A 26,239-nucleotide genomic window follows, 5' to 3' on the forward strand; every position below is an offset into this window, starting at 1 on the left:
ATGCGGTCGGGTTTTAAATGAACTCACGAGATTTCTGTACGGCTGTACACGAACGCATACCCAACGATTCTTGTGAAAATGATGAAACAGGCTTTCAGGAGTTGAATATTAGAGGAAAAATAATAATAAAATAATAAATAGTGCTCTTTTGCGTCACAACAAATTCATTTAAGAAATCAGCACTATCTCGGCACTCGAACGTATCTAAGAAAAAACTTGAGAGCGGTTCTAAAAATTGATAAAAATCGATTTAAAGAAGATGAAGAACCACTATAAGAATGGAATGAGAGTAGTTTCCTAACTGCAGTTAAGACTATACCCTTGCGCGTGGACACATCCCTACTTACAACCAGGTTGCATATTATTGAATCATTATGAATCATCTAATCATATTTCATTAGTAAGATTTTCTGACTGCTTATTAACATGTCTCGTTTTGTGGGTAGCGCGTGTGATACAAACAGCAGGTTTCTCTGGACGGGGGCTTAAAATCCTTATACAAGGACGGCGTTCTAGAAATTTTAATTTTATTGTCTCGCGCGATACGCTTAAGAGTACCCAGCGGTATAATATATTTAAATTGTCATTCTAGGTCACTTGGAGAGAAGGTAAATAGTGTTCTGTTTTCTTGTTCGTAGGTGATAATAAAGATGATGATGATGATGATTCTGTTTGGCTATACAAATCCGGTATGAATTTCTTGTAGGCTGCATAAGTCAGCCGCATTCCCCAACTCTTTTACAATTCCACATGACAACTAAACGTCATGAAATCTACAAAATATTTTAACCAAACATTGAATGAAATTGGGATAATATCATGGTGACATGGTATTTCTAGCTTGGCACTTTCGTGGAGTGTTTCAGTAAAGGTCGTAAAGAGAAGGAAAGTTGAGCCATATTAAGGGACCATTACAAATGGCAACAAAATGTCACAGAAGAACTGCAAATAGTGACAAAGGCTTGAATGGAAATAGGTTAATCAAATTGTTACCTAACTTTTTATCCAGACAATGTAAAGTGTTTCATATAACGTTGAGAGATTTAGAGAGAGAGGGTGAGGGCTTTATCGTGAAGTGCAGTGAATAGTAAGCCTTGTTATGTGACGCGCTGCAAACACGGATGATGTGGGTTACCTGGTGCCTACGGGGACTGTGAGTAGATGAGCGACAACTCCAATGACTGATAGAGCAACCTTCGCCAGGAACAGCCGAGGATCAGCCATCTTCAAACGCCAGTACCCCAAGAGTCGTATCTCGAAGGCTCTGCTTCTCCTGGCACGATAAAAGAAAACGCTTTTATCGCAAGTAAACCATGGACGGTTTTATACTCTATTGTCCAAGGTCATTACGCGCGCCATCAATAATTGAGAAGGCCTATGGCGATTAGGAAAACACAAACCAAACTACTAACCCTGGATGGCGACTTTTATTAGCATAAACATTTTAGAAGGTAACTCTAGAATACGATTATGTTATGCAAATAGAGTTGGAGATTATAAGATCGTAAGTAGTCTAGAAAGGAACAAACAAAGAGGTAAACCTACTGAGATTTTTACATGTCTCCCAAAAGCGACATGTGACGTCCGCCATGAAATGCAATATTCCATGAGGACGAGCCTTCTGTTGTATCCATACTATTGAATCACTCTCTTGTTTGTTTAATGTATAAAAACAAACACCAAGAAGTGAAATACTGCGGTAAGGTATTAAATGGCCCGTTTGACGATTGCGGTCTTGAGGAGAGTAAACAGTACTTCACATACTAGTTTGCTGTCATTTCAAACTCTTGAAAGGCTAAGGGAGACTTCTACGGATGTCCTAAACCAAAAGAATCTTCCAAACTAATTCTTCGTTCAATAATTGAAGACAGGTACAATCATAACAGTAATCTTGGTTTCGCACGCATCTTTAAAATAAAAATTCTAATCATAGCGTTGAATCATATGTAATCGGGGTGAAAAGTTGATTGTTGATGGCTTTTCGTGATGTACATTGGTGACACGCACAAAGGAAATCACACCGCTTAATGGATTTAAAATTTTGAAGGAGGGGGATGATTATAGGATGAGATACAAAATTGGTATAGAGGGCAGCGAGAGAAAATTCGAGGAATTCTAGAAATCTAATAAAATATGTAGAAATGGCTTGCATCACATGCGGCTCATTACCCCGTATAAAGCAAGATCTTGGGACACAGCCATTAGTGCTGACAAAATGGTTGAAAAGTTTAAAATGGAACTTAATAAATAATTGCACATTTTTCACCGCACGCTATAATCAAATATAAAACACCTGTGCATCACCTTATCACTTTATGCGATGTTTTAGAGAATAGTTTACACACTTCAAAAATGGCTGTTCAGCCGTATAACGCTAACAACTGTAACAAGAAATATATCAGCGAGTCCAAACGTGTAACAGCGTTGGCATCCTGGAACAACTCGCAACCTTTACACTATTTGTTTGCAGGCGCGCAAGTGATTATCCGGGGACTGAATTATTTTTGGCGGGAAAACTATAGGCCGGGTTCATCGAAAGCAGGTTAACGCTCACCCAGATGAACGCTCTTTTTATCCAATCAAATGTCAAGATAGCCGCAATTATTCCTGGGTAAGCGCTAACCTACTTTCTAAGAACCAGCCCCGTTTTTTTTTTTGCTAGACCTGCTCGCTTGAAAATAAATTGGGATAATCTTTTTTGTTGTATAATACAAATTATTTTCCTGTTGAGAATATTTTTGGACTTGAGTGAATGTTGAATCCATAAATGTTCGATAATGTATATTGGACGGATATTCTATTTCTCTATAAAATACTTTTTGTAACATGCTGGTTTGACTCCACACGAAGTTAACTTACAAGGTACTCTTTTGTTTTGGAAATGGAAGTCTACATTTTTTATGAATTCAATAATAGTCCAAGTGATCCGTACTCTTTAACTATACGCTCAAGAAGACAATCGATAGGAATAGAACACATATATTTCTACAACACTTCCGCGTATCCTCGCTTTCTGATTGGTTGTTAGCTATGGTAAATCAAAGGACATACCACGGGATTCGTCATTCACACAATCCTTGCAGGTTCACTTGAAGCGAGAGGCGAAAAACCTTGATTCAAATTCGAGAAATTTGGTTCTCAATCTTTTCTAGTAAATGTATTTTCCATCCCTACAAAAGGACACTAAAAGTAACGAAGACCTGCAGGGTTTTAAACTAAAGTTTTCAATTTTCGTTTATCTGCGCGCGCTGCAAACACCGGTTGCATGCGCTCGCGCCCGCACTAGAAAACGTTTTCGTTACTGCGAAATTTCCTGCGAAATCACTCGGCGCTACGCGCCTCGTGTCTCCACAGCATTTTGATCGAGGTGACGAATATCGTGGTGTATAGGAGTACATACTACGGAAAACTATGGGAAATTTGTTAATTAGCAACTGCCTAAAGGCGGAGCTCCTGAATACATAATCAATATTATAATGCTAGCCTACAACGTAAGCTCAATTTGCTATGAATCTTCTAGAAATACCTCCAATGTTCCTTATTTGGTATGTACATAGGATTTCTCTAAAGGTAGATTCATATGCTTTATGGTATAGCTTACCTTACAGACGCTCTGTCTTAATAAAAGATGTCCCGAGAAAACACTTTGGTCGCCAGCCGTAGCAACGCACGCGAAACCTAAAACACCTTCAATTTTCGTAATAACAAACTCTTAGTCACTCTAGTGAGGTAGATTTAACAAGTGCGGCAAAATAAAGTAGGTTTTTAAGAAAGCATTGACCTTCTCTTTAGCAAAAGGTGCTCCAAGACAAGACTAAGGTCGCCAACGACATTTCGATAGACCAAAACACATTCAGCGTAAGATAACTTTCTTTTTTAACATAAAAAGATAATGTAAGTACTCAAGACTGGACTGTCCTTAGCTGCTACAAGAGAACACTGAAGTCGCCAACAACACTCCCATAAATCAAAACAGATTCAGTTAAAGTCTAAAGTGAACACTTCAGAGTAGATTAATAATTCAGTTATTGTCAAAGGAATACACATCCTTTCCCCATTGATCTTCTCAGTTGGTCGCCCTGTCCAAACAAACACGCGAAAAGATTATTATGATGACACGCGTGATGTTGTTTTGAGAGCTAATAAAAGCCGAAGCGGTAGGATACAAGACGTGGAGTTCTTATAAGTGGAATTTTGTATTAAGAACCCCTAATTTGCCGCCACAGATGCAAGTTACGACGGTCACATGAATTGCGTTTTAAACATGCTCCTGGATATTATGAGTGGATTTTTTAATTAGGTAAACAGCAGCTTAGTTAGACACTTTCAGAATCATCTAGAAGCTGTCTCTCTAGACTTATTTGTATATCAAGTATATGCAATGATATCTATACATACAATGGCGCTGATTGATTTGAGGATATAACTAGTCATGCTGCTTTTCTCCAGTAACCGCTTCGGCGAGGTTTGATTCAAATCCATGTTTCAAAAGCAGTAGAATCTTGTTTATGTTCTTATGAACATTCACATAGCTTTCAGATACAAGGACTCAGGCGTTTATACGCTACCCATGAACCACCGCGGGTTACGACACATGGATTCTCGAGTGCGACCTTTTTTGAAATAGGTGAATTTAAATCCCCACTATCGTGACCGGATATTGGACCAAACTTCACATACCAGATACTAACAAAAGAAATATAAAGAAAAGGTATGCTTTTGTGCGCCAAAAAGTTAAAAATGGCTTCATAACATCATTTTTGTAAAACCTCTTTTCTTTTCGACGTTGCACCGTATACTAATATCTAAATCCATCCATCCATGGGGATCTTCTAATCCAAGGCAACTATCGTATTCCCAGCATGATGTGTTTGATGATAAACATCTTTTTGGCAGTCTGGATGCAGTCTTTAACCACGAGGTAGGCAAACAGCTCCTCCGCCTGCAGAAACGACCAAAACTAGAAATCAGCAATAAGCGAGGTACGCGTATTACTCTTACGCCTGCATTAACAACGACAAAAGTTTAGGATTGTAAGAATACTACAACAGGCGAGTGAGGCAAAACACAGCTGAATCAAGTAGTTCCATATAAAACTAGCCAATTCCGGCTGACTATCGTGAAACCCGCCATGCGCGAATTCTCGAGTCGTGCTTTGACATCTGCGCATGTGTGACATTTTTTTTATCCTGTCGTCAGAGTGTAAACAGTATTTATACGACTGAACGGAACCAAAAACGCGCAAGTACGTTGGGAAGAAGGAGAAGGAGTAAACAAGCGATATATTTTTTCCCTTTTTTTTCTGCCTGCTTTAAGGCCCTGTCATACAAAGGTTTTTTTCTCTTGCGAACTGTCTCGCAAAAAAAAAAATGCGCACGCGCATTTATTTGTGTGACACCCCCTTTGCAACTCGTTTTGCATTTCTCAAAGTCGCATAAAAAGTAGAACGTTCTTCTACTTTCTGCAACAACAACAAGGAAAAACTTCACGTGTGACAGGGCGCGTGCGACCTGCAACAATGTTTTGCGAGACAAGTTGCAGTCTACGTGTGACAGGGCCTTTAGTTCCCAGGGTTTTGCAGCATATCCTAATCAAGAGACCATGGCGAAAAAAAAAAAGGGATTTGACAAAGCTTAAAGCTACGTGACTTACAATTTCTTTAAATCCTTGTTTGAGAAGTGAATTGCAGAAATAGAGCCACTTTATGTGGGTTTCCCTGCAAGAATAAAATCATTATCAATGACTAGCATAATTTATATATTTCACTGCAAGAATTTCAATAGAAAAGTCCATGAAAATCAATCTTTTGAGAAGGGAAAAGGAAATGGCTTATACATAAGAGCTGGTATTCTCTTTTACCTATTTTGGGGCATAAAATAATAACTGGTTAAATTCCACACCTGTCGGTATCTGTGATGGCAGGCTTTTCAATCCCTCTGGACTGGATTTGATATCCTTGTTCTGTGACATGCTGTAAGGTGAAACAATATAAAAAAGAGACGATCACAATCACTCTAGCCATATAACTATTACCATCACAACCACCCTCAACACAAATATCACGTACCATCACCGATACAACCACCACTACAATCATCACTACCACCATCATCCTACTAGTACATTACCTTTACAAAGTTTGTTGCCACTGAGGTATCCTCATTGCCCATCAAAATGGAGATTACCTGCAAGTTGAAGCTGATTTATTGAACATCATTGATTGATTGATTTCCTTACATCAAAAATACAGTAAGATCCGTCTATGTAAAGCAGATTGGAAGTGTTCACTAAGTCACGGACAATCAGAAATGATGTGGAAAGAGGTGCAGGTTTCTGGTGGTGTCAGAATACTCGTGGGTGAATTGTGCAGGATATTTCTTTCTGGGTTTGCATTTGCGATTAGCTATGTCATCACGTCGAAAAATCAAAGGCTCTGTGAACCAACTCGTTAATGCAAATTGATTTTCCTAGTTACTTTTTTGTGTGCCTAAAAGATATACAGGATGCTGCATAATGATGTCATGACAAACCAAGAACAATATAATTAATTATTATTATAAAAGTAAAAAAAAAAACAATATCGGTGGGAATCGAAATCGGGTCGCTGCGGTCGTAGACAAGTGTCCGCACCGCTGGACTAACTTGGCATTACTGAAAAGACAAGTAACTAAAAATAGTTTTAGTACTATGGTATCGTACGGATCGAAAAGCTTTTTCTAGCATGTCTAATTTCAGCATATTCTTTCCGGAAACAAAATAAAATACCCGCAACAATTGATTACGTTACTGTCACACAATGTGTTTTATGCATGTTAAAACATTCTAGAAAGGCGTTATTCGATGACTAAGCGGGGGCCATATGTTTGTATGAGTTTTGCTTGGTATTTGTTTTAGTTGATTGGGAAGAATTGTTAAAAATTATTTCAATAACTCCTGGCTATTTTTGAGCTGAATCTACAAAAACAGAATGAAAAAGATACCCTTCCCCCTATTTTGAGTTTTATAGAGCCCGCCAAAGTCAAACACCGCTGCACCTACACAGTGCTTTGCGGTCCCATTTTTAATCCCTTGTCTTTCTGCTAATGCGAGCATAAGTTGATGGTTGCTTGTATTTTTCATCAAAAATACAGCTATAAGCATATTGGGAGAGTGTCCTAGGACATAATGAAGTCTATTGGGGCATAATTTAGAACTGTGCTTATGGATATTTGCAAGCAAAGGTGGATTCATGGTAGTTTTTCTTGTTTGGCTTTGCCTGGATGAGAAAATATTTTTTTAATGAATCACCACATCTCTTCTAAGTGCTGTCTTCTTTGAAACCAAATTGATTCCAAAATTGTTCACTCTGCTATTCTGGGTCTGTATGACCTGGAATTGATTTGTTTGGCTTTGAGGTGAAAAAAACATCTGACTTTGGGGAGAGGAATGTTGACTGGCCCTCCCCTCCTGAATTATTCCCTGGGTCTCCAAGAATGCTTTGCAGTCCGTAATGGCATCCAAGTGATTTTACAAGCCTTCAAGGAGTGGACATTGTGTTTTGAGGCCATGGAAATAAACCTGGAGGATCAGAATAAAAGTATTTTTTTTTTGTGGTGTGGTATTTAAAGCTCCACGCTGCCGTCTCCAAGCACAGGGAACCCGGTAAGAACACCTGGTACACCAGTTTGTAGTTCTTAAAAACATTGCAGAATACTGCCTCTTTTAAAAGGTAAAATTTGTGACCAAAATTAGCCAATGGAACTTAGCGTGAGTCGGTATTCTGCGGAAGCGTGTCATCAACATCACGCTACGTAACAACAATGGAGACAATGAATTTCTGGGCCAACCCTATCGACCTAAGACTCTGCCTCATCAGAATATGACTCTGTTACAAGACCGAGTGTGTTGCGATCCTGTCTAAATTCTCCAAAATCCTTAGATGATAGATGCTTCAAGCCCCTTTTCGGTCTTCTCCCACACACGTCAACAGCAGCAGGCTCATGACCGGATTAAACCGAACGTGAAGGAATCACACATAATGAAAGCAGCGTGGCAGGGTACCCATTCTTCTACTGAGACTAGCATTTAAAATCTCATGCAGATTATAGTCGAACTCGGTGATGAGGTGGGAAGAGCAAGACCTTCTACGCCGGGAGGGGAGGGGATCAGTCGAAACACGATATTTGAAAGATTAATCAATTAATATTTGTGAAGGATAGGAGATACTAGGGATCTTGGGATCCCAGACATAACGGGGTATAGGTTATATTTTCCCGAAAAGTCCGGGTTCAATAACAACACAGCGCTATTCCATATCGTCTAAATTTTGAAATCTGTATCAGCTATCGCAACCTTCTTATCTTGTCAATGGAAAAGTATGGAAATTGAATATGAAAAAGTATTTATTAGGAAAAAACGATTGATAGTGAAAAATGCTTTACAAGACTTTTTATGTCTTATTGCTATGGCTGTTCTTTGTATGTCTGTTTGTTTGTTTTTGGTCTAGTTCAGTCGTATTTTTGTTGGCTTTGTGATACAATAAATACTGTTTACAGTCTGTCTATCATAAAAAGGTATTACAAGAAAAAAAATATTGACATCCGTCCTCTACGATGCCACTGCTACACGATGTCTTTTTAGTTTAATCTAATGCCAAATGTTGCCATTTTGTCATCCTTGCAAAGTATCAAGCATCCATTTCCATCAGCTGATTTGGGGAAGCTATTGTGATACTTTCGATTGAATTTGGAAAAATAAAGCATAAGACTTGATTTTTGTGGTGACCTTTTTTCAATTTCTTCTCATTAAACACGAGGTTCCGCTATAAAAGGGAAAGCTCCTCCCACCCCCGAGCTCAAGAACAATTAGTTATCAATTAGCCGTCAATGAGTCAACATGCCAGGACAATTGCTCTGAGCACTAAATTCGAATTTCATGTTCTAAACCAAAATATATATCATTCCTAGAGTTGTCTATCTAAAAATGTTTTTATCTATTGTAAAATAATGCTATACCAAGCTGTGTGCGCTCTAAAATACGAGCATTTTTATCAGAGCGCGAAATAATTTATGCAGGTGCGCTAGATTATGGACAGCGCAAAATTTATAATTTTGCACCGAAAACGTAAGTGCAAATAACTAATTCATTAACCTCTTAACACAGCTGTCTTGTAAAATAGGAGACTTATAACTTGTGACCGCTAGCGTGGCAGTGTTCTGATCATAATTGGAAATTTGAGCCCGGGGGTGTTTAATTGTTTCCAAATATTGGTAAACAAAACAATAACAAAGGCGTGGCTGATGAGAACTCTGATGAGCTACGATCCCCGTTAGAACTGTTGACCCATTTCGCCAAATCGGTGCCCCCTTTTGCGTCTATGGGTGCATACCGGTTAACCTCTTGTCGGCCACGCCCCTCCCCCCTCCCCAATGTTGTTCACTTAGGCCTGGAACTGAGCTACCGCATACTAATGATAGGCGCTTTTATTTGTGCGACACACATGATTGCTAGACAAGGGATTTTGTTTAGCGTTATCGGTGAATGGGCCAACTTAGTTTAGGCGCGGATTGTAGCCTCGCAAAACTTGCTGCTATTACAGTGCAAAGCGTACCTTACCTGCTCGACCGTAAACACGGCATTGAAGGGCTCTTCTTGGTTTTGCAGCTTTCGGGAGACCTCTTCTATGTCGCAATGACGGAAGAAGTCGATGATTTCTAAAATGGCATTAATCTATTTAAGAATATATATATATATATATATATGTAGCAGGCCTCTAAATAATTTGGGGGGGGGGGGGGACACGGTCACGCACCAACTTGTCAATTCCTTACAATTTTGTTTTAATTATGGGGGGGGGAGTGCCCCCAGTGCCCCACCCCACGGCCCCGTGTTACTTTATTAATAAAATTCCGGTTTAATTTGCTTCTAAAAAAAAGTATGCCCCACACCAAAACATAAAATTACGCTCCCTTGCGATTTGGTGGTCCACTGACTGTAGGCAACACAACATAAAAGAAGAATCAGACATTAAAGTTCAGGGCAGATCATCACACGTTCTGTTACTTTCGTCTGGAATAGCCATCAGTACCTTCCCGCTGAGCTGAATGAACGATATACAATACGAGAGCGAGCATACAAGTACTTATAAAATCATTTGTCTCAATGGAATTTGCGACAAATTTGTCGCAAATTTATTGAAAAAGCATGTCTAAACAACAATCTCTTTATTTTGACAGCTATTTGCTCGAAGTGTTAACGTCTTAAGCACGTCTTTCTACGACCCTTAACACGGTATTTCCGTCTTTAATAAAACAGTCATAATGACAGAAATAGGGATTTTACGACAAGATTCGGGCCTTTACTCCAGCTTAGAAAGGCTCTGGTCAGAAAAGCTACAAAGTGGTATGACAAAACCAGGATAGCTGTCCACCCTACAAAGTCTATAAACACGGAATAAATTTGTCTTTGAGGGGTCTCCAAGTTTGCGTATAGGAGTGCTTGCTGTTTCTTTTAAGGACTAAAAACGCAAATCAGCAATTGAGAGATTGGCGAGGTATCCCAGTCTACGCCCGTCCGTGTCCCTTTGATTCTCTTAACATGGGCGCATTTGATGATATGTTTTTTGATATGGATATGATGTTTTCATATAGTTGACAAATTGTTCATTCGACATCTCCTTTCATTTATAATCGGTATGTTTTAGGGTATAAATGAAAAATATGGCAAAGACCCATGTGCCTTAACCCGCAGTGCTTTATGGGTATCAATTAAAAAGGACCACTTTCATATTTTTATTACTCTGGGTTTCAGACATCACTCCAAAATAGCCGCGGCGACACCTGGTACCTACCCAGGGTATACAGTATTTCATATAAGTCACCAGCAAAGTATTGTTGTCCATAAATGATTCAAACAACCGAGATATGAATGGAAATCGGGCAATTTCTAGTTTTGAGGGGTAACAAAAATAAAGGTCGAGTTAACAAGGTGGAATATGGCTTGAGGAAAAGAAAAATCGTTCGAGTAAGCGTGGTTTTCGAGTTATTTTGGTTTGAGTTCGAGTTGTCTGAGTAAAAAGGACCGAGAAATAGGTCCAAATGCAAGGAAAATCGACCTCTGTTCCAGTTAACGGGGAGTTTGAGTTATCCGAGTTAAAAAGTACTGTATTTTTAATTCAGTGATGTGTTTAAGTTTAATTCAGTGACATGTAATGACTCCTACGTGAATAATGAGACCATTATAACGCTCACAGCTTATGATAAGAAAATTAGCAAAGTTTAAAGGTCCAGACAGATAGCATAGGTTTCAAGAGTACTTAGTTTTCCTGGGTGATAAGCTCAATGGGCATTGATGTATGGATATGCAGTGAGACGCCACGTTTGTCCTCGAGTTGACAGGGCAGTGCTTGGCCATGAGACGCCCCTGTTCAACGTAACTATTTATACGAACCCACCGAGTGAGTATAAGACCTTTCCCTACTCCAGTCTGTCCAATTACGGACCGGATTATAAGATGGAATGCTGTAAAAATGCTAAAGCAATTAATCAATGTCGATACTTGCGTCAACCAGAAAGTATAGTGTTTACAGTTGACATATTATCCTACCTTTCATATTAAAAAAAGTCGCGACAAGCAAAACGCAAAAAAAAAAGGTTTAGTCGTGTCGCGTGACAAGTATGAAAAATATGAGAATGGCGTTAAATTTTATTGTCATTCAGGGGTCAACCAATATTATGAATAGATCGAAGCAGATGACTCGCACATACCGACAAGTTTAGCAATTACTAGTACTCTTATGGACGCGTCGCTTCTACTCGGCAAGGTTAACAGTATCCACTCAAGCTAAGATATGCTGAGGTAATCAGACAACCAAGGATAAGCTCGCATTTACCATTTGTTTCTCATGTTCAGCTATTTGTTCTCATTCTATAATCGGCTCAAGCACCAGATAAGCTAAATCGTTATCACTGGAGGTAAAGAAATGCATATCGTAGCTGTAAACACTAGCCATTGCAGAGCATTTGAAGGCGACTAACTTGAGTACTGTGTATTTCGTCTCTCAGCGAGAAATCGTATATGTCTCGAGTATGTGAAAACGCGACTTCATGAAACAAATATAGCCCGTCGTTGGCACCTAAGGCATAACAAATTATAGACAAAAATACATAGTCATTACCGAAACACGGTGACCCGTATTAGGCAAGGATATGCTTTTATATGTTTTTTTTTCCAAAATCACGAAATAATGTTTCTTTCGTTAAATATAGCCATTCGTCCTAGATGAAACAAGTTATAGACAAAAATACATATCGAGGGGTACGCCTTGATATTGGTTCATTGTAAAATCAAGACTATAGTTAAATATAGCCAGTCATGGTGCGACCAAGGTGAAATCAGCTACAGACGAGGATCTGTTATCATTACTTAGGAATAGAACAAAGTGACCTGAGAAAGGGCGAGGGGTACGCCTTGATATTGGTTCATTGTACAACACTTATTGTAGGTACATGTAAGACAAGTCGAAACACGGCCAAGGTTAAGCAAAGTTTAATCTCATTTAACCGTAAACGACCAACTTCAATATTAAAATAAAATGTGTGCTAAGCAACTAGCTTACACTTGATCAAGTCCCGAAGTTGTCACTTACAAGAGCTTTATGTTATAATAAAAAAAAAAACTTTGTACGTGGTTAGTTCATCCTCGAGGACCCAGGGCGTAGCGGAGATCGGGCACACAGGGGGCGTGGTAAGTTCTTCATTAGGAGGGCATGTAGGGTAAGATGACGATAAAAACAACAGCTAAGACCTTTTTAAAGGAGTTAAGAGTTTAAAAACTCTTAAAGATAGTTATTAGAGCATGTTCGCCAATAAGCAAAAAACCTTAAAGATAGTTAGTGCTTGCTGGCGTAAGGAATAAAGGTTTATCCGTGTTTACCGTAGTTGTTTGCATAGGGAATAAATGCTTATCTCTGTGTACCTACATTGTAAAAGTGCTTAAATGGGTAAGGAATAACGGTTTATCTGTGTGTACCGTGGTTGTTTGCATAAAAAAAAGGCTTATCTGTGTACCTGCGTTGTAAAAGTGCTTGCTTGCGCAAGGAATAAAGGTCTATCTGTGTACCTGCATGGCGTAAGTGCTTGAATGGGTAAGGAATAAAGGTTTATCTGTGTACCTGCATGGCGTAAGTGCTTGAATGGGTAAGGAATAAAGGTCTATCTGTGTACCTGCATGGCGTACGTGCTTGAATGGGTAAGGAATAAAGGTTTATCTGTGTACCTGCATGGCGTAAGTGCTTGAATGGGTAAGGAATAAAGGTTTATCTGTGTACCTGCATGGCGCAAGTGCTTGAAAGGGTAAGGAATAAAGGTTTATCTGTGTACCTGCATGGCGTAAGTGCTTGAATGGGTAAGGAATAAGGGTCTATCTGTGTACCTGCATGGCGTAAGTGCTTGAATGGGTAAGGAATAAAGGTTTATCTGTGTACCTGCATGGCGTAAGTGCTTAAATGGGTAAGGAATAAAGGTCTATCTGTGTACCTGCATGGCGTACGTGCTTGAATGAGTAAGGAATAAAGGTTTATCTGTGTACCTGCATGGCTTAAGTGCTTGCTTGCGTAATTCATGGCACCGTAGTACCTGCCCTGCCGCAGCAAGCAAGTCATGACCTAATAACACAAAAGCAATCAGTTTAACACATGGGTATACTTGCATACAAACGCCTGGTAATAGCCGTAAGCGCAATTCTCGCTTTGCTAAGAGTAATATGTTTTACGGTAACGATTTATCTTTTTATATCTCTATCCCCCGCTCAAACTCTATTTCTACCTGTCCTCCTCTTTGTCCTTCTACTCTTCCTACGCCTTCTCCTTCGTCCTGTCCCTACCCTACTCCCCTTCTTTCGAATCTCAGGCAAGATAGGTGAATGATAAGTACCTCCCGATGGCAGGAAATCTTCTCGAATGCCACTTGGGCTAGCGCACACAAGCCACAGACGCACCTGCAAACAAAGGGCATGATTAAATCAATGATAGTAGTACTCATTTGTACTGGTGATTATAATGACAACGATGTATATATGTACTGGTGACTGAATCATTGACGACAGTGATGTGTTATCTGTACTGGTGATGACGACGACAGTGATATGTCATCTGTACTAGTGATGATGATGACGACAAGGATATGTCATCTGTACTGGTGATGATGATGATGACAACGATGTGTCATTTGTTCTGATGTTGATAAATTAGTGATGTCAATGTGTCATCTGTACTAGTGATGATGATGACGGCAAAGATGTGTCATCTGTACTGGTGATGATGACGACAAGGATATGTCATCTGTACTGGTGATGATGATGATAACAACGATGTGTCATTTGTTCTGATGTTGATAAATCAATGATGTCAATATGTCATCTGTACTGGTGATGATGATGGTGACAACGATGTGTCATCTGTTCTGATGTTGATGAAATTAATGATGTCAATAATGTGTCATCTGTACTGATGGTGGTGAGGAAATCAAAGAAGATAACAATGTACTTATTATGATGAGGAAAGACAGCAATTTACTTACTTACGTACTAAGTACTTAAGGGAGTTCTTAAATTTCAGTGTATATGAAATTAAAAAATAACTCGATAAAGTATTAGAAACAGAATTGCACAAGTGATCAATAGGTTATTATCATGGACACATTTTGATTTGGCATTTTAGAACGTATGACACTAATAAAACAACATTTTGTTGCTTTCTGCTATACTAGCCCCCTCCTCCCCCAAAAAAATTAATAAAATAAAATAAATAAAAAGATGAGAAGTTGAATAAATACTAATATATTTCTAAATAGAAAATTATTGTCTACCCAAAATACCAGTCCCGTATTATACCCCTTCTCAAATGCCAGCCTTTTAAACATTTACTCAACGACCAATATCAACAATGTTTCCGATACTGATCATTCTATCGCTTGATGTCCCATTTTTAGCGCGGGTAAAAAATATTGAGCCCCCAAAAATGCCCATGAATAGGTTCAACAACAACAACAGAACACGAAGAGTGCAAAACTCAACGTCGAAAGTTACGTCGGACCATATGGGATGTATCATATGACTATATTATCATGACGACACCATTGTCAGCAATGTTTCACTGAATACTGATAAACACATACACGATTAAGCACACGTTAAAAATCGAGCTTTAATGTCTTCGCTTGCAGGGTTTTTGTAGGGGGGGGGGGGGGGGGCATGAACTGAAAGTGCCTTGACCCTCGTCGTCTGTGGAGTCGTTCTTTAGCGCATGTTTCAGTATCGAGAATACCAGCATCATAAGAGGATTTTCTCGTCTTGAACATTGCACGACTAATCCGGTTGTTTTTCTTCTTCTCGTCTTAATGGCATTCCGTGGCGGTTCGTAAATCGCTAAAGAGACTATCGGCCTCTGCACGGCTCTGAGGCGACGGTACATATTTCTTGATTGAAAAAAGAAATTATTGATTACAGAAAGATAATAATATGAACATAAAACGAAATTGTTTTTTAAATCATCCTTGAAGAATGTTGATCAAGCACTTCTTTGCTATTGTTTATTATTGAAAATACAGAGATTTATTTGCAAGCAAACTTTAAAATAACCATCCTTTATTGAAGTCTGATACTTTATTAATGATATTTGATAGAAAGTTTCTTACAGTTACTTGCTTGTTCCACTTTGAGTCTTAATCAAGATTATATAACCAACATACAATTAAGCTCGTGCGCACTGGGCTGTTCAAGGCGCAATTACTCAGAAAGTACTAGGAAATGATTGAAATCATTGCTGTGTCACAAGGTAGAGAGAAGTCATTATTCGGCTTTGTTGGCTGATGCGTTTATATAGGTTTGTCATGAACGATTACTCAAGTGAATTGTTTGTCATATGGCAAGAACGATGCCAGAATAATTAACCTTAAAGATAATTGTGTTCACCCCGAAATATATTTCCAAGCTTAAGCATGTATCAAGTAAGCTCTCACTTCGTTTGTTTTACAACCACTTCCGCATACTATTTGAGAAAGCACGATTGTGGTCACTTCAGTTAGTCGGAATGGTATTTCGGGGTCGGTTCATGTTACGAATTCGATTTCTAAGTCAACAAAAACGTAGCCACACCTCTTTCTTGTGATGGTGCTGGATTTAGCCATGCTTCCGGAGGGCAAACCACAAATAAACTACTTGAGACAGACTGACTACCTTTTTTGCTGGGTTTACACAGTTCACTTCTTTCAGACTAACCTTCGCATTTGCAATACTATACTGCATTTATTATTATTGGTGGCATATAATAGGAAAACTAAAAAAGAACAGGAAAAGACGAAAAAGGAAAAAAAAACTATTAAAAAAACAAGGCCGTTAGACAAGAAGAACTAGATAGGGGGGGGGGGGTGTAAGCTTTGGTAGTTCCTTGTATTCTGTGTTTAAATATGTCTGTGTGAGGGGGAGGGGAGGGGGGAGGTGCGGGTGAACTGGGGACAGGCATCAATGGTAGACTTAAAACGACATTGCATCTTATATGTTTAATTCTTCTAAAGGGTAGGGGGACGTAATGTACGGTATTTCTAAGACACACATGTGTTCACCTACGTGCTAGAGGAAGCATCCATGGACACCGCTCATGGTGAATGAGCAATAGAACAGTAAGGGTGCATTAGTACATGGCATAAAAGGCCTGCTGAGCAGCTCCTCGGACCAGCAATAGACCAGCTTTGACCGACCGACTTGGCACCTTACAACGCCCTTACCCAAGTCAAGACACATGCACTTAGAGCATATTTCTCAACCGTTTGCTCGTACAAATGTATATAAATCTAGTTTCGTAATCAGAACAGTAGTAGACTGGAACAATCTGGCACAAGAAATAGATTCCACACACAGGAATGCGCCCGCCTTCGAGGCTCTAATAAGCTCTTTGTAAGCTTAGCTAGGCTACGCTATGCATTTATATTGCTGATTCAAGGTGGCACTGTGAAATAAAGTGAAGTGAAGTGATCTATGATGAATCTTGCTGTGAGATTGTTTTATTTGTTACCTTTAATTTCTTAACCTCATAATTAAAGCGTCTAACCTTAAAGCAGCCTTTGTGCTCGGTCCCGAGGGTGGGCCCTTAATAATTGATTCTCCTGTATAAATATTTATATAGCGAGAGCATATTCATGGCTACGTTCAAGGAGTTTTATGTCAGTGGTTTCTAAAGAGTAGTGGATTAGATCACATTGGTGACTTTAAAGCCTTTAGGCCGTCCACCAGTGGACTGAGCACTGCGCTCATGATGTGTCAGGTATGATATCTAAAGCAAGGAAACGTGCAAATAAGAACTACCTCTTTAGTGACTTTGGGAGAGCTCCTTGGAGTAAGTCTAGATTAAGTGGGGCAATTCAGAAAAATCGGGTCAGTAAGCAGCTCTTACAAGCTGCAATTTGATTGGGCATATGGACAATACCCGCACCTCGACACAAAGATAGAGAAGAATAGAGACAAAAGAACTCCTATGTAGAACAAAGATAATAGGAGACAAAGTAGCTGCGTACTTACTCTAAAAATCTCTCGCATCCCGCTGTTAATTTAATTATAAACTACATTCGAGAAACAAAACAAAAACTTTCTTTGGGTTCCCAACGGCACGGAGGTGATAAAGAGCATTGTGCTAACCACAAAAAAAGCACAGTTGAGCAATTATTGCATTTGCACATAAATCCCGCTGTCGTGATATAAATAACACTAGATGATAGTTTACGAAACAACACAAGCGAAGAACAAAAGAAAAAGCATAATTCATTAAGAAACTATGTATACAACAATAATAATTGATCTATTAAACACGTCAGGAATAACAAGTACATCGATCTCTCCAGATACTATACTTCACTTTTTGGATAGGAACATTCTTGAATGAGCACTGAACAGAGCAGAAATGGGCTACAGGCGTATTTGCAAGTCAAGAATTGCTTGAACTGTTTTTAAATCGTTTCAGATCCTCTGCTGGGATGCTATTTTTTTAGCATGAGGTTTGCAGAATAAGTCCATCTCGGCTCTGACAGTGTTTATTTTTTTTGCTGGCGCGACATAAAAGGGACTAAAATCCGAGATGTATTAGTTTGTCTTAACAAACACAAAAAAATATTAAAAATAGAATGCTTTGTGTTTAGGTCGACCGCCTTCTTGTGCAGTAATTAACATGACAATTGTGGGAATACAATGGTCAGTATCTCTGGTAGGTTCCGTAGAGTTTGCTACGTGAATCGATCACGCACAGCCCTTAGCTAAGAAGCAATGTTGTCGAGCTTTAATACACTTTCAGCAAGTGTTATACATTAACTGAAAATGGTTAGACATAGAGAAAAAGTAACAAAAACACCTTGGCTGTGACAATCACATTGTACATCGTATAACTAAGGTTTTGTTGCAACATTGATACCACAGGAGTGCGGCCACTCTTCTTTGTTCGAGATTAGGAAATGCAGAATCAGATTCGACAAGCGTTGCACCAAGCTCGGGTTTTGCTATCTTTTTAAAGGTCACAAAGTGCACATATCAAGACAAAATGTTGGCAAAATACAATACAATACAATAGAAGAAATAAAAATAGCAGAAACCCATCCAAACCACAAGCAAAATGTCACATTAGATTGTCAGAAGCGGCGTTTGATTCCAGGAGACTGAAGATTCCGAGAAATGGAACAGGTGTATATGCGTTCTCGAGTGTTTAGGCGGGTATAAGTGGTACGATTATAACTGTACTTAGGGCATTGCCACGCAGCGAATACGGGTCCACCTTATTATTGCGCATCATTACACGCACAACAAAGTGCAAACTGAAACTTATGCGCATTCAGCTCGCATGGACCTTAATCAAATACATACCCAAAAGTTATAAGTCCATAAAGAATATCACGCATTACTGTGTGTGTTCGGCTAACCCTATCATTGTTTATCGCAAAGAATTGACAGAAGTTATTAATAGAGCAGTATGGCGTCTTGGACGTGCTTGGAATATGGCCTCTCTAATGACTAGAACGTTAGATAACGGTTTAAAGAACGCAGTAGACATTTGGTTCAGGTTGCGTTAAGTAAGCTTGTATTGTCAGTAAAGTGGGGGCTGGTAGTTATTTGGGAGGACGTGATAAACCTACCACACGGACCACGTGAAGACTAGTCTACCGCAGCACGCTATCAACAAGGCATGCAGCTCCTATTACAACCTTATCGCAACTACAATAATAAATACCCTGATTTTGTCTCCGAATAGTAGATTTATTTGATGATTTGAATACGACACGCGTGAAGGAATACTGTACAAATATTAATACAAACCGTTAGGTGTTTCTAGTTCAGGCGTTGAAGGTGCAGGAGTGTATACATGATACGTCTGTACAGTGTGATACTAGCATACGAAGGTTAACCGAGAAGTCAACTGAAAATTCCTTTCTATATACAGAAGCGTAGTGAGGCTAGGAGCACTTACTATATTTCTCCGTCCCTGGTTTATAACACCTAAGGAGACAGATTCTATTTACAGTGAAAGGTTTTGACTATCTGCTGTATTTATTGCCATGGGAATGGCGGTTTTATATGTGGTATTGTTGATTATGGCATAATTGTAGGCAACACCTTTGTTTCGCTCTCCAGTCATGTCCGGGATCACCCGGTGCATCTGATAACTACAGCTCTACCGACTCCATAAACTCGCGTGACTTCAAGAGCGTAAAGTGTAATGTGTAAACACGATTATCCAATGATATGCCATCACGACCGTCCTTCTTTGCTTAGCTAAACGTTATGGCTGTATCTGCATTTCATCTATCGCTTGTTGCTTCCGCGTGAAAGTGCCATGCTCTAATCATCTCTCCCATACCTCTCGAACCTCCTTCTATGATACCCACAATACACCAAACATTTGTTTGCTATGCTATTTGTTTCTTAGTCATAATCAAGATGTTTAGCTGCTGTTATCACCGGAAATCTTCACTGGACTTTTCGCTCTCAATTACGTATTCCTACTCCTGGGTTACCCACCATTGCTTTGTGAAGCCATTTGTTTATTAGCTTTTCTCAAGATGTTGAGCTCCTATGTAACCTCCTATGTAATCTTTTCTCGTAGCTTACTGTTGCCATAGAAATCTAGAATCTGGGTAGGCAGCCAAATACAAGAGCAGTCAAAGTGGACCAAAGCGAACCGGAAAGCTTTGCTGTCTTAAATATATTCCCACCGAATTCAAAGCTTTCCGTTCATAGTTATTAACCCTGGCCTCTAAGTTTGGGGCTCATACATTTGTGGTTTCCTCGTTAGCCGTAGTTCGTAACGAGTTATTCCTGGTTTGCGAGGAGTGCTGATTGTCCCCGGTAAGGCTGAGCCGTAGAACCCTCCTAACCTTTCGCCTGAAGCTTTCCATTTTCCAACTGTAAATTAACGGATTAAGAGCCGACTGGCAAAGTGCAAGAGTGTTCACGTAAACGAAGATCTTTTGCACGTTCTTGGGATTAATCCTGTAGAAGAACGGTAAGATCTCAAGGGGCATCCAACAAAACGCAAACACGATGAGCACAGTGCCCACTGTCTTGGCCGCGATATTCTCGCGTTCTTTGCGTATCTTCACCGCCGCGTACTGCGGTCTGTTAAAGTACGATACTTGTTGCGTTATAAGCTTCGCATGCCTGCGCGCGATGTAGAATATTCGCACATAGATGGGGATAATGCACGCGATCATGATGATAGTGTAGTACTGGACCACTTGTCGCATGATACGCAAAAACGCCGCAGCGCCGCCGAACGTCCAGGCGGTTGTCCATATGAAAAAGAGCACAAGTTTGGTGCGCGCAACGCTAAGTCTGCGCGGGTACTTGAGCGGCGAGGAGATTGCAAGAAAACGATCGACAGTGACGGCCCAGAGGTTACTCACTGATGCTAGTACTGAGACAAACGCGAACATCCTTCTTATGCTGACAAATCGGCCGTCCACGAAGCCGAGCAAAGACGCTACGTACATAGGCTGCGCGACGGTGCACACTAGCAGATCCGCAATCGAGAGGCTGAAGATGAAGTAGTTTGTGACAGTGTGGAGATCGACGTTGGCGAATATCACGATGCAAACGACAGTATTTCCAATCGTCCCTGCAGCGCTGAAGATCATATTAATGATGGAGAATACTATTATCTCAGGCTTGGGGGAAAGCTCCAGAGTCCCTGTGCCGTTCATCGTTAGGCCTAAACAAACCTCCAGTCCACTTGTCAGTTGAATGCTCTAGTCCCGAGTGGAAGTTGTACGCGATCCCAAGCAGGTCGCTACTCACTCCTGCTTCCCAGCGAGCCTAGTGATCCGTCGCGATGACAAGACGAAATGGCGATTTTTGTGGAATTTAATCCTGGCGTATTAGATTTCCGACGTAAATCGAGTGGAGGTTATAGGTGAGGCAAAGTGACAGCCGACTAAATTACAAAAAACATTATTGCTTTCTTTATCAAATCGCCAGGGATGTTGAAGGGTCGTGTTCCCTTACGCGCACTGCTCTCCGTAATCCCTCGTCCGTTCCGCCGCCGTCGTGCAACGATCCAGCAAAAGAGCTCAACACCTTCCCCGCAGAAGTGATAAACTAAAAGGCTTTGCACCGTATGGAAGGATTTATCTCTAAACGATCTTGATATCTATGCGTGGTGACTGTGTCAGCGCTATTGTGGTGCACTGCGAGTGAACAAGAACGTCCGAGCACGACCGACGCTATAAGCTGTATGCGAGTCTACGTAGTCTCAGTTCTTTTTAATCATGTACCAATCATTATTAGCATATTGCACCGCTCCGCTCTTTACTCAGCCATGTCAAATGGAAAGCATAATTAATGATGCAATCACCGGGGGCTATCACTGATGCTCATCACGTTCGGACTAACTATCTCAAATTGATAAAGCCCCTTTTCTATTTATAGTCTATTATTTAAGAAAATACTGTAATCCATGTAGTCTGCGAGTTATCATGGCATCGCTCCGATGTGGTCACAAGCTAGCGATAAAAAGGAATAAATGTGTCGGCCCTTTCAGTCTGCCACTGCCCTATGTCCGATATAAAATCTTCGGGAGCTCGGCTGACAAAGCTGGTAAATCCAATGAGATCAGTACGCCTATTAAATGGGAAAAATGTGAGTTCCCGTCGAGAGGGCGTACTTTCGAGAAACGATTGGCTTTCTTGCAAAGAGTGCCTTAACTAGAAACTGCTTCTCGCGCAAAAAGAAGGAACAAAAATTGTTCATGGGTGACAGGAGCTAACGATACCGCATCGAAAACGTTATGGAGGATTACAAGCAATAAAAGCCCGGTTGAACTTTTGTGTTTTTAGTGACGCTGGGGTAAATATTTCGTGTATTGATAGTGGAGCTAAGAAACGAATTGATGCGTGATTAGCAGTTGGTCATTCCCTCGACCCGCTGGGTGAAGGATTAAGCACTGCTGCGAAACTATGACTTGCTCGACTATTAGGTGATGAGCTGTTGTCGCTGGGGCACGGTGTGGAGATCACTCACGGTGAGACGCACACTAAGTGTAAAAAGCACGATAGGTCGTTTGTCACCAAGGACACACTTAGAACGCGTACACCATACGAACGAATGCACAAGTGCACAATCAGAGGCAGAGTCACGCACTGTCCATTTTGTTTTCCTTCTAATTGCATATTTTACTCAAAATTTCCTAATAACTGTCTCCAGAATAACGCTTTTTTTTATCTTTGGCATATTAAATCGCCACTAATGTCCAATTATAGATAGGGCGATTAAAATGGGTAATATTCATGACTTTCTACCTTGTTAAAAGATGACATTAGTGTGGTTGTATGTTGGCCGTGAATAAAATAAAATAAAAAACCCTAATGGCGAACTCAAGAACCAATATCCGGACATCAACTAGCAAATTGTCAAGCAAGCGCTGGAAAAAACCTCATCTCTTTACCAGAAATAATGACATGGAATTTAATGGGATTCTCACCTAGTTATTATCACAAAATAGACATCTAATTGATTTAATTTGGAAGTTTTCGGAACGTAGAACTATTATAAAAAACGCGGCTTGTTTAGTTTTTCTGAGAAAGAACGTCATTTAGGTCCCCAGAGTATTCTAATCCCCTCCCTCGTACGAAAACATGGACTAAAATCACCGCAAGGCAGCTGCCGACACCGGAAACATAGGATGGCGTTTCAGAATCTCGAAAACTTTAATGCAATACGAGCTTTTCGTCTTAATCGTTTTCACGCTTTCTGTCCTTCAAGGAGCCGTATTAGACAGCCTTTTACCGGAGAAAGATTTGACAGAAGCACGTCTAATTCTATCGCGGGAAATATGTTTTTTTGGCAAACGGGATTAGATGGGGATTAAAACAGTATTTAAGATTTACTTGCGGTAAAAAAAAGGAATAACTGGACATTGATATACGCCATGTTTAACCGATTTCAATGGTGCAGCAATTAGGGCAAACTTTAGAATAAGTGTTCAAAGGGTTCGCTTCCTCGCCTTAGGCTAAGACTGACGATGCAAAATACGACTCAGCTTGTAAAACATTCTCAAGATGCCAGCTATAATGAAAGAACAACATTTCCATTACAATGATCAAAATAATATTCTAACTGGAAATTATAAAGATGGCAGTTACCAATATTGTTCATATTCCCACTCGCAAAATATGTATGGTTTATCTAGAATTTATCGGGTGTTTCTGATCGTGCTGCCGCTAAACGGGTGTGGGCGAGCAATTGCTGCAGTCCATGCAAAAATAGATCAAGTTTGAGTATTAGAAAAGGCACTGCCTAGTATGCCAGAGATGGTAGAAATATCATTCATATTCTCAGACTGACAACTTATGGGGCATAATGGAAGTGCTTTTCAGAAACTTTGTTTCATAAGAAGCTATTATAGAGACACTGTATGATCCGACGCTATCAAATGCAGATGGCGAATAAAAAAAAAAAAAAAACATCAGCCTAACAGTGTCATATTTAAATTGAAGTAATTTTTAGCGAAAAAATAGAATGGTTGGAATATCTGGCCCTTTGTTCGATGCATTCTCAATCACTGTCAAAAAGAACGGAAAGAGAAGCGTTCAATTTCCTGGAGCAGAAGCGATATGTCTGCGCGTAATGAGAACAACACTGTTGTTTTATTGAATAACCGACAATAAGAGAACTTAGCTTCTGTATGAACGAGGTTACAAATGTACATGTGCTGATTTAAAGTCCTACTTAAAGTAGGGAAAGATAATTCAAGATTTACGTAATAATAGGGAAATGTAAAAGACTTGTGAAAAAAATACATCGTTTACAGACGGACTATTTGATCTTTGAGGGGCGGGGGAGAGAGTTGATGACTATATTTAAAGATGAATGTCTTCGAAAAAAAAGTAGTACGACAAAAGTTGTAACAACAATTTTTACATTTCAACGTGATCAGCATGCGACCATTAATGTCACAAACGTAAACCATTAACTAAAATTGTCCGTTTTATAGAGGTATCAACATAATAAATATGCAATGGGTACCCCTAGGAGCCCCAATAGTGGCCGTTTTGTAAAGGTGTCGACATAAGAAAACTCCATTATGAGGAGTAGCCACAACTCAATTGTTGTTCGCTCAATGTAACCGTTGGTTATATTCTACGAGGGCGATAGATTACATAGGCCCTAGGGGGACAGGAAACGACCATCCGCAGCATTGTATTGCGCTTGCTGCTGGCTGCTTCGACTGGGCAAGACTTCGCGAAGACCCACGGTAAAGAGTAAGACAAAAAGTATTGAGGCCGAGACTAGCAAACATGCAATCTTTGAGATTCAAGAATGCAAGCACATGAAAAAGAAATAAAGTCGAACCACTATGAGGCACGATCACCCTTGGCGCTTAGCCGAATGACCGATTAACAAGTGGTCGCATTTGAGAGGTAACTGAGAGTATTTTAATGGAAAAAAATCATATATCAAAAATTATTGAAAATTGTATCTAGAATAAGAAAGGATCTTTTAAATGATATCTTTTCACAAGAATACGAGTATAAAGACATTTTGCAAATAGAATTTCTGTTTTCTATGTCTTTTATATGACATGTATTTCAAGTTTATACTTTAACAAGAGAGCATTTACTAGGTCAATGACATTAGCTTTGACATGGAATAATAAAATTTTCTCCACTTGACGAAAGGCTATAAATAACGCAATGCTATAGTCATGCCTCACGCTTTCCCGTCATTTTGATGCATATTTCAACATCCTAAACGGACACAAATAAACTCCAATTTGTTCTATCCATCAAAGACGGTTTGTTGAAAACATGAGAAAACGCCACAAGGAAAAAATAAATCTTTAAAAACACGAAAATTATCGCCGAATTTACGATCAATGATATATAAAGATTGCGAGCTATTAATGCCATTCTCTTTTCTGATCCTATGCTTACTCTAAAATAAGAAGCTGATACTGGTTTTCCCCCCAAATTTTAATTAAGTTCAAGGGTGGAATGCCTCGTAAAACAATAAAAGATAATTAAAGAGAACATTAATATTATACATTGGAGCCACTCCACGCCCCTCCCCATGATACGACAGTGTATTAGCCAATGTTTGAGCCCCCCTATAAGTGCTCATTAAATAATGGCGGAAATGCCTTGTAAATAGAGGAGATACTTCTTTACGGAAAAAAGAACCGTCTCAGGGTGTAATTTCGTTTTTAGTAGAAAATATAAAAAGTAAAAACTATAGAGTGAAGTCGTGTGTTAAAAAGGTGCCGAAAATTTTATAATTTCCGTTAATAATTAGCCTCGAATGGAATGGCATTTATTAAGCAGCAGGGATGCTAGTGAAATGTTATTTGGATTTGATACGCTTCCTGAAGTCACGCTAGAAATTCATCCATTTCTGGCAACACGATTAATTTGGTAATTACTAGCGGGATTACATAGTTTAGTACAGAAGGCCCGCCGCTTGAAATACTCGTGTCTGGCCTCTGCACAACATAACACGAGTTAAAATGCCAACGTTATTTACCAACAAAACCAATGTTTCCTTTTCTTTTTCATGGGCCTTCTACAACCACCCCCCCCTCCCCTCCCCCAGCCCCAGCTCGCACCAAGCGTTGCTTCTTTTTCTTTATTGTTTTGACATTATGCGCTGATAAAGAGATGGATAAATCGATTCTAATAAATCGATCAATAAGATAATTCTTTTTCTCCTTGTGAGCGCTTATATCGTATTGTTTTAC

At 39.7% G+C, this 26,239-nt stretch overlaps 3 protein-coding genes across 8 annotated transcripts in view; all 3 read right to left on the reverse strand.

Annotated features, from left to right (window-relative positions):
• LOC5506821 (glycine receptor subunit alphaZ1) overlaps nt 1-3,738 on the reverse strand; it is a 31,719-nt gene extending 27,981 nt beyond the window's left edge. Inside the window, exons 1-2 of one of the 2 annotated variants that reach the window (XM_032375290.2) lie at nt 3,602-3,738; nt 1,136-1,273 (exon numbers count right to left, since the gene is read on the reverse strand). In XM_032375290.2, the coding sequence (XP_032231181.1) occupies nt 1,136-1,224 (89 nt within the window). In that variant the 5' untranslated portion in view covers nt 1,225-1,273; nt 3,602-3,738. Of the gene's footprint in view, nt 1-1,135; nt 2,598-3,601 lie in introns of those variants that run through there. The other variant, XM_001627460.3, reaches the window with a different exon arrangement.
• Nucleotides 3,739-4,275: 537 nt separating this feature from the next.
• The window catches only part of LOC116614365, a 43,970-nt gene continuing 22,006 nt past the window's right edge, over nt 4,276-26,239 (reverse strand). For 3 of the 5 annotated variants that reach the window (XM_048733441.1, XM_048733443.1, XM_048733442.1), the window contains 7 exons: nt 13,911-13,974; nt 13,567-13,642; nt 9,595-9,692; nt 6,129-6,185; nt 5,901-5,971; nt 5,653-5,716; nt 4,276-4,942 (listed from right to left, as the gene is read on the reverse strand). In XM_048733441.1, coding sequence (XP_048589398.1) covers nt 4,847-4,942; nt 5,653-5,716; nt 5,901-5,971; nt 6,129-6,185; nt 9,595-9,692; nt 13,567-13,642; nt 13,911-13,974 — 526 coding nt within the window. In that variant the 3' untranslated portion in view covers nt 4,276-4,846. Of the gene's footprint in view, nt 4,943-5,652; nt 5,717-5,899; nt 5,972-6,128; nt 6,186-9,589; nt 9,693-13,566; nt 13,643-13,910; nt 13,975-26,239 lie in introns of those variants that run through there. The other 2 variants (XR_007313958.1, XR_007313957.1) reach the window with 2 other exon arrangements.
• LOC5506842 (octopamine receptor) lies at nt 19,249-26,035 on the reverse strand. Its single transcript, XM_032375293.2, has one exon. The coding sequence runs from the start codon at nt 21,210-21,212 to the stop codon at nt 20,280-20,282; it is 933 nt and encodes a 310-aa protein (XP_032231184.1). The 5' UTR covers nt 21,213-26,035; the 3' UTR covers nt 19,249-20,279.

The sequence above is a fragment of the Nematostella vectensis genome, chromosome 10, assembly GCF_932526225.1.
Source record: "Nematostella vectensis chromosome 10, jaNemVect1.1, whole genome shotgun sequence".
Lineage (NCBI taxonomy): Eukaryota > Metazoa > Cnidaria > Anthozoa > Actiniaria > Edwardsiidae > Nematostella > Nematostella vectensis.